This window comes from Oreochromis aureus, linkage group 4, assembly GCF_013358895.1.
Source record: "Oreochromis aureus strain Israel breed Guangdong linkage group 4, ZZ_aureus, whole genome shotgun sequence".
NCBI lineage: Eukaryota > Metazoa > Chordata > Actinopteri > Cichliformes > Cichlidae > Oreochromis > Oreochromis aureus.
Window position 1 is genome coordinate 1,797,987 of NC_052945.1, and position 8,690 is coordinate 1,806,676.

An 8,690-nucleotide genomic window follows, 5' to 3' on the forward strand; every position below is an offset into this window, starting at 1 on the left:
TGTGACGTCAGACAGCAGACCTGGGGTCAGGTGACACGGATGACGCCGACAGCTCAGCAGGAAAACGACACGGTGAGTTTCAGCTTCTCGTTGAGCTGTTTAAACCTCAGCTACACAACTTTATTCATAACACGGTTTACACACAGAGCCAGCCAATCAGAAACTACATCTGCAGTCAGACAACAAATAACGATTCAAACAAAAGAAAACACAGATGTTGGAATGTTTCCTGGCATCAGTGCTGTTGATATTTCTGTTATTTCTCAGGGGTTATGGCTCTCTATGTCCTGATACGACTTCCTTTTGGTGTTCTTTTACGCCTTCTTCAGGTTCCTTCTGATAAGGTTTCTTAAAGGGACTCAGGTGCAGGCCAGGTTTTCCTTAGGCGAATATATACAATGTGCAGGGAAAAGGAGGTCTGGGTCTCCAAGGTCCGTGGGGAAACAGGGGTCGGGAAGAGGTGCTCCACACTATCTGTACAAACTCCAACTCCTCTCTACTGCCACTCCTCTCGTAGTCCGTAACCAAGATTCAGGAAAGATCTACACACACAAAAAGGTCCAATTAGCAGGATAGTCACAACACTCACAGGTTCAGGATCAGATTTGCAAGATGACTGACGCTGATAGCTCAACGATCCAGCGAAGACTAGCGTAGATCCACCATCTTAAATAGCACAGCAATCAGCTGGGATCAGCGGCCGGTGTGGTGATGAGAGCAGGTGTGTGGGCCAGTAGCAGGAGCCCGCAATGAGCATCGCCGCGGCGAAGGAGTGAGAGCGAGAGGGGGAGAGGGAGGAGGGAGAGAGCGAAAAACAAAAACAAACATGTTGCCTAACAGAGAGTCGACCAGCGAGGCACGGGGACCATGACACCTTCTGTGTCTTGTGGGTTCACAACTTCCTTTTGGTTTCTCATTAAGATGTTAGTTTCACTTTCCTGGTGCTTCTGAATTCCCAGTCTGTTACTTACTGTTTTCCTTCCCCTGTCTTGTTATTCTCCACACACGGGGGGGGGTCTAGGTTCACTAACAATGGAGGACAAGGACAAATGATAGCTAGTTACTCATGTCCCCCAAGGACGAGTACACTGTTGTGAAGTTTAAACATAACCTATATAATAAATGTTGGTAATACAAAGTTTTGACTGATTTTCACCAAAATTAAATCAGATCGCGCTGCTCTTGGTATCGACCATCACACAAAATTAAGATCTGCTGACAAACAAACAGAACCGATTATATCCTCCCTCCTGTGTGGGGATGAAACATGGAGAGTACTGCACACCTTTGTTTTTTACAATACAACACGCGATGATGTCACAATGATGCCATGACAGGCTGACATGTTAATAAAACTTGTTTTGTATCCTTGCTTCTAGCCCTGCCTTGTTTCTTGACTCTGGCATTAAAACTGTAAAGAGTTCATTTTCTGCCTCCTGAGTCCTTAATCTGGATCCCAGTCAGGGGTCACCTAATCTTCACCTACCAAAACCAACACCACCGCAGAGATCCAGACAGTATAGCACAAAACAGCAGCTCTTAGGACCCAAAATCCCCTGAGAGAAGCTTGATGTGATGAGAACCAGGCTGCCAAAACTTGGCTGGATTATGTGAATGTGTCTGATAAGACATGAAGGAGAGTTACCTGATAGCTGAAAGTGGCATCAGAAGAATAAACGATGATTGTCCTCGTGAGATGAAGCTGATTTTTGCTTAGAGAATTCAGAAACGTCTCATGTAGTGTGTTATCATCTGTAAGAGGAGTCGTCAGCCGTGCTGTCCTGTTGTTTGTCTGCAGATAGAAGCACCGTGCTCCCTGAGGAAGGAGGTGAGGAAGCATCCAGTCTTCAGGAGGAAGTTCCAGTTCTCGGTGCCGGTTCTTCAGTGGGCTGAGAGTTTCGCCAGACCGACCTGGGAGCAGCTGAAGAAGCGCAAACCTCCGTACGGCTGGAAGGAACTTCCTGTTAACGGTACTGTCCGGGTCCAGATTCTGTGTGGAGCTGCTTCACCTTCAGCCCTTAAATATTTACACGGATGGTCGGGTTTTTCATTTTGATTTTTGCCCTTCTTCCTCTTCAGTCCTCGACTCCACCCTCTCCCTTCTTAAAAGCTCCGATCTCTTTGATGGCCGCTCCCCTGGCAGGTGCATCCGGTGTGCCGTGGTGGGAAACGGAGGTATCCTCCGAGGGTCCCGGCAGGGGATGAACATCGACAGTCACGACTTTGTCTTCAGGTGAGACTCCAAAACCTCCACAAGTTTTACACTGAAGTGACAATAAATGATCAAATATACTTCACTCCAATTATTGTCCAACTGTGCACATGTCAGAGAGCGTTATTAAAATGAATAAAAGACATAAAAAATGAACATCTGCAAAGGTAAAACTCACATCTGGCCCTTATTTGAGCCTCTGAGTGTTCACCCGTGTACTCAGAATGAACGGGGCAGTGATCACAGGCTTTGAGGAAGACGTGGGCACGAGGACTTCCTTCTACGGCTTCACCACCAACACCTTGAAGCACGCGCTGAGCTGGTACCACGACGACGGCTTCACCGAAATCCCTCAGAGCCCGGTGAGAAACGAGCCTGTGAACGCTTTTATCGTGCTTTAAAGCCCCGCTCATCTGTGTGTGTGTGTGTGTGTGTGTGTGTGTGTGTGCAGGAGACCAAATACATCTTCATCCCATCAGACCTCAGAGATTACGTGATGATAGCCGCTGCTATTCGGGGACAGACTGTCAGCTTGGGCACAGATAGAGGAGACAGGTGAGCTTACCTGCCGCACTGAAGCACACTTCCATGAGAACTGAGGAGGAGGAGAGGAAAGAGAACATGCAACGTTTTTAATTTTTGAATAAAATTCATTCCAGTCAGTCACTGGTTCTGCGTTTCAGCTGCTCTTGGAGTGTAATATATAAGAGTGCACACTTCTGTTCGGAATAATCCTTCTTTGTCTAACTCTCTGTACTTCATGCAGTCTGAAACAAGCACTTTTAAAGTCTTCTCCTGCCGCCTCCATTGTCATCATCCACCCTCCCTGCGCTGCATAATGTCAGACCATCTCAGCCTCTCTTACTCTGAGCTCGGCCTCCACGTCTCCAAACCATCACAGCAGGTCTCGCTGCCATCTTTAAAGCTTCCCTTTCACTCTTTGAAACCCTAAAGTGTGTTTCCATCCACAGACCTGAGCTGTTCTTCATATTTAATCATCTCCAGTTTGTGTTACATAACCCGGTCTGCATACTTTCACTTACGTAACATTAGCCGACTTCGTCCCTTCCTTACTCCTCATGCTGCTGCCATCCTCGTCCAGTCTTATTACTTCCTGGATTGATTATTCCAGCTCCCTCCTATTTGGTCTCCCCAATAAGTCCCTCCATAAACTTCAACTTCTTCAGAATTCTGCAGCTCGGGTCATAACTCGTACTCCCTTAAGAGACCATATCACCCCAATTCTTCAACAGCTTCACTGGTTGCCCATAGAAACCAGGATAAACTTTAAAATCTTAGTTCTCACGTTTAAGTGTATTCATAACCTTGCCCCTCCTTATCTCTGTGATCTGCTTCATATCACTACTGTTTCCCGCTCTCTCAGACCTTCATCCTCCACTCATCTTGTTGTTCCTTCTGCTCGTGTTATCACTATGGGGCACAGAGCTTTCAGTCACTCTGCTCCTCGGCTCTGGACTCACTTCCTTCAGCCTTAAGAAATTAAGGCTGTGTCCCAATTCAGGGTCTGCACGCTTGAAGTACGCACACTACGCGTACTACAAGTACGGGAAGTGCGGAAGTGAGAGGCTTGTGAAATGGGACGGTCTAGCCTTCGTCGCGCTGTTCAGGTTGCCTAGCAACCATGATACTAACCACGAGAAACGTTTCATACAGCTTTGTGTGACAGAAATGAAGGAGAAAAATGTTTTGTTGTTCATTCATTTTTGTCATGACATCACTTTGATTAGTTGAGACCACAGGACTGTAAAACATGATTGTTGGGCTTCATTTCTGTACTGAACAGTCATTTCAAGATTAGTTAGTAAATAACAATTAGCTAATGTTGTTCATGAGACTAAAGTCATCTCACTGTGGTAATGTTAATATAATATGGACAATATTATATGGTAATGGCCTGTATTTGTATAGCGCTTTTACTAGTCCCTAAGGACCCCAAAGCGCTTTACACAACCAGTCATCCACCCATTCACACACTGGTGATGGCAAGCTATAACATCCTTATAGAATATGATGTAACACTATAGATCAACTTAGCTCAGAATATATAAAGCATATAAACAATTACAGCAATATGATGCAACAAACACAGCAGTGCTACTAATCCAAAATACTCAAAGCTTCATAGAACTGAAACAAACATTTATTTTTAGCTCCATTCTGCTGCTGATACATACTTTAGGTTTCTGAACATTAAACTTGTTGCTGCCTTTCATAGTGTGTAACTTGAAGGCCCTGAGTACTTTCTCCCACACTGAAAACACTGGGATGATAACATTATTTGAACATTACCTAATAAGACTGATTCAGGACAGACAATTAGTTATGTTAAACTTTCCTAGCAGTCCTTCACAAACAGGGAACAGTCTGTCTATTCTCTCCATCTGTCAGCTGCTGCTGGCTCTTCCTCCTCCTCTTCCTCACACACTGCTGAGTTTGTCCTGGTGGATCATCAGGGGTGCAAAGCCTCACAGATGATGTGCAGCAGTGGGTCCCTCAGTCTGTCCTCACTCTGGACACTTGCAGTCGTCACACATGGAAATCAAATGTGTGATAAGCTGCAGGATTCAAACACAAGTGTAACTTATAAATACATGTTCATACTTTTATTCCACAATCAGAGAGAAAGAAAGAGAGAGAGTGCAGGACAGACAGACAGGTGACAGTCTCAGGTGTACACACTGCTACAAAACAGCACAAGAGAAGGAGGATTTAGTGTTTGTGTTATTACGAGTGCTAAACAAGAAGAGTTCCAGATGGTCCAGTGGACACATGTGTGACTCCTGTGATTAAAGCATCTTTCTTTCAGCTTAACGAGTGAACCGTCAGCTCGTTCAAACACACGTTAAAGTCCGTTTGGCTCAACACCACCGAACAGAGGCAGCAATATAACATAGCTAACATTAACAGTGCAGTGAATCCTGCTTGTGCCGTCATATTCAGGACTGCAAACCGAGCAGCATCACTGACTTTCAGCTTGTTGTGTTTGTGGATATATGACTGACTTTAATTATCCATAAAATCATCACATTCTCTGTAAGATTAAGGTCGACTATTGTATTATTATATTTTAAATGCTTTAAAACCATGTAAACGCTGAAAGTACAAACATCGCTAATGGCAAATAACTTTGCCGACATGTGGCCAACAGTAATGTTTTAAGATAAGATAAGATAAGATGGCCTTTATTAGTCCCACAGGTGGGAAATTTGTTTTGTTACAGCAAAAGTGCAAAGTTATGTAGCAGAAATTAGAAAACACTGGAATGCAATAAAATACAATAAAATAAAATAAAATAAAATAAAATACTATATACAATAGAATAAAATAGAAATACAAATACTATATACAACTGAGTAGGAAAATACAAAAACACAACTTCGTCAGAAGAAGAATTGCACGTATAGCAGTCCTTTAATGTTCCTCATTATTAAACATTCGCACATAAATAAGTGACATCATATTCAGTACTTACTTTTGACAGTTCACTCTTCGGCCGCTCCCTTCTGCCGTATTTTGCGGCAAAATTATCCACACCCACCGCCGCGCTATGGATTGTGGGATATATGGGGCCACGAAGCGTGCACCGGACCACGCTTGATATTTGGGGAAATCGACGGCGCATTTGGAGTATGCATTTGAAGTGCACTTCGAATTGGGACAGCCGTCGTCGCGTGGCGGTGACGTAATCGCACTTGAAATGCGTACTTCAAGCGTGCAGACCCTGAACTGGGACACAGCCACCGTCTCTCAGTGATTAACGGCCGAGACTAGACGCACATCTCTCACAGATGACACATCTGATATTTAAACAAATGTGAGCGTGGGATGCAGATAGGAGGAGTAAGCGTGTGTCTCGTGCTCTTCCTCTGTTTGGGACCTCGGACCGGTCCCGGTCCGGGTCCTTCTGCAGGTCCATGAAGCTTCACTTGTTTTCAGTCCAGATTACAGACAGAGGAACAGAAACAGGTCATTTTATCACTTTTTTTCAGTCGTATTTGTGCTCGACTCTTCAAAATAAAGGTTCAGTTCTTTGCGTTCACACGGATCAGCGAAACACTGATGGTGTGACGCTGTGATCAGACATGTTCCTGGGCGTTTATCAATATGCGTACTTGTGCGTACTTGCGTTCTCGTGTACTCGTGATACGTCATCAGTCGGAGACCAAGTACTGTTCCAATTCGAAGTACGCATCACGCCGAGAACGCGAAAAAGTCCCGGATGTGTTCTCGCTCCGCCCGTTTTATCGAGCATGCATCGGTGTGGACTTGGGACAGCTAAATATCCCCAGAATGCATTTCGTCCAAAACTCAACAGCGGACTCCCGGCACATCGTTTCCACCCCCCCCCCCCCAAACCGCGGTCTTCTCACTACTCAGGTTAAAGAAACCCCAGCAGCTGTCTATAGTATTGAGTGTCCACTAGAATAGAAATAAAAGCGTTCTAACATCTCACCTGCTTGTTTTTATTAAGGTATGTACACGTATGTACATGTACACTATTTTTATTAATAGAGGTTTCACTACTGAGGTTAAAAATGATATATAAGTCACTTAGATCACTTCTAAATGTTAATGTTTGGTTTATTTCAGTGTTTTATTTGTTCCTGAGTAAACCGGTTTGGCTGTGATTACAGTTAAGCTTCATCACATGTTACTCACAGTTAAATTAGGAGGGGACGGCAGTAAAAACTCCGGACCTGTGACATCATCACGCACGCAGGTGTTCCGACTGTACAAATCACGAGTCCGTGCTCGCGTACTTGAGAATTGAGAAACGGCCGACGAGTCCGTGCTCGCGTTCTCGGCAGGTACGTACTCACCGAGAACGCGAGTACGTACTCGCGTACTTGGGCATTGATAAACGGCCCCTGATGTCATTCCTCTGAAGGAGTGGAGTTGTCATGGCCGCAGGTGGGTTGACGTGCGTGTTACCTTTGACCTGCAGATGGCGACGTTGGCTCACACTGGCCGTGGTGAGCAGAGCAGCTGCTCTCACAGGGTTTTTGTTGTGTTACTGATCCAGATTTGCTGTTTCCTGCAGACCCTGGGAGCATTTTGGCCACCAAGCAGCTGAAAACTTCAGGCTCCTCCACCCAGGCTTCATCTCCTACGTGACACACAAGTAAAACACCACCTGTGATGACTTACTGATCATCTGAAAGCGGGCCGGCGGGACGCTCGGGTTAAAATAACATCTCCACTTCTTTCTCAGATTCCTGTCATCGCCTCGGCTGGCTGATGTCAGGGTTCGTGAGATGTACATGCCGAGCACTGGTGCTCTGATGCTGATGACTGCCTTACACACCTGTGACCAGGTAACACACACACGGCACATATTTCATATTCGGTGGGACTTCCACTCTCTGATGATGTCGTCATCATCATTCACGTTGATGTTCAATAGACGTCCATAAATTGTTTCAGTGGGTTTAAGGATCATTACCTCCTCATCCACAAGAACACCGCACTTATTTTGAAAAGTTCAAACCCACATCAGGTGTCAAAGTCTGAAACCTGAGGGACTTCCTGTTTGTGCTGCAGGTTTCTGCCTTCGGTTTCCTCACCAGGAACTACGCATCGTTCTCCGATCATTACTACGACTCCGTGTGGAGGCCTCTGAAGTTCTACGCCAACCACGACCTGCCGATGGAGGGCGAGCTGTGGGAGGAGCTGTACCGTCACAGGATCATCATGCTGTACCAGAGGAGCGCAGACAGCTGAGGGAGGCGCAGAAGAGGCTCCACTCCTGAGCTGGTTTTTGTGGGGACCTGAAACCTTCTCACAGTTTCGGTGTTTCCTGAAGAGAAACAAAAAGTTTCACATTCAGGTTTTTCTTTGTTTTACCCCAGAAAATATTTAGAGAAGAAAATCATTAAAAATTAAGGAGGTTCTGAGCTTCATGATTTCTTATCAAAGTGGACACACGAGGCTGAATTCAGTTCATCACAGACAAACCTTCCTTCCTATTTTATTCTATTATTTATTGTACTTTATTCTATTGTATATAGTATTTTATTCTATTTGATCTTTTTCTATTCCATTGTTTTTGTCTTAATTTTTGCTGCTCTTAGCTTGTACTGTCCACTTTCTGCCGTGACCAAAACATTTCCCACGGGTGGGACTAATAAAGCGTTATCTTATCTTTCCTTTTTACAAAAACGCTGATACTTTTACAGAAATCATCTGAACTGCAGGTTCCTGCAGACACATAACACAGAATATTTCTGTCACACAGGGGAAAACTATAAAGACGGTGAATGTTGGTTTCTGCCATACTATACTATACGTTACTATAGTAACCTCACAGAGCCATATTATTGGTCAGATCATTAGAAATGCTCCAAAAGGCTCCAACAGCACAAACATGGTCCAGAGGTCCAGCTCAGGTGAAGACGAGCAGACAGCTAGCAGCTACATCCGCCCGCGTCACCATCCACCTGTCAGTCACAGAGGCCAC

At 44.9% G+C, this 8,690-nt stretch overlaps 1 protein-coding gene across 1 annotated transcript; it reads left to right on the plus strand.

Moving 5' to 3' along the window:
* st6galnac2 (ST6 (alpha-N-acetyl-neuraminyl-2,3-beta-galactosyl-1,3)-N-acetylgalactosaminide alpha-2,6-sialyltransferase 2) lies at positions 1-8,377 on the plus strand. Its single transcript, XM_031730492.2, has 8 exons — positions 1-72; positions 1,799-1,970; positions 2,080-2,233; positions 2,436-2,574; positions 2,664-2,767; positions 7,275-7,355; positions 7,446-7,548; positions 7,775-8,377. Exons 1-8 carry the CDS (start codon positions 40-42, stop codon positions 7,952-7,954), a joined length of 966 nt encoding a protein of 321 aa, XP_031586352.1. The 5' UTR covers positions 1-39; the 3' UTR covers positions 7,955-8,377.
* Positions 8,378-8,690: the final 313 nt, after the last annotated feature.

Coding starts and splice junctions, on each gene's coding strand:
- st6galnac2 (XM_031730492.2), top strand. CDS start 40: ATGACGCCGACAGCTCAGCAGGAAAACGACACG. Junction 73..1,798: donor CTCAGCAGGAAAACGACACG/GTGAGTTTCAGC, acceptor GTTTGTCTGCAG/ATAGAAGCACCGTGCTCCCT. Junction 1,971..2,079: donor GAAGGAACTTCCTGTTAACG/GTACTGTCCGGG, acceptor CTTCCTCTTCAG/TCCTCGACTCCACCCTCTCC.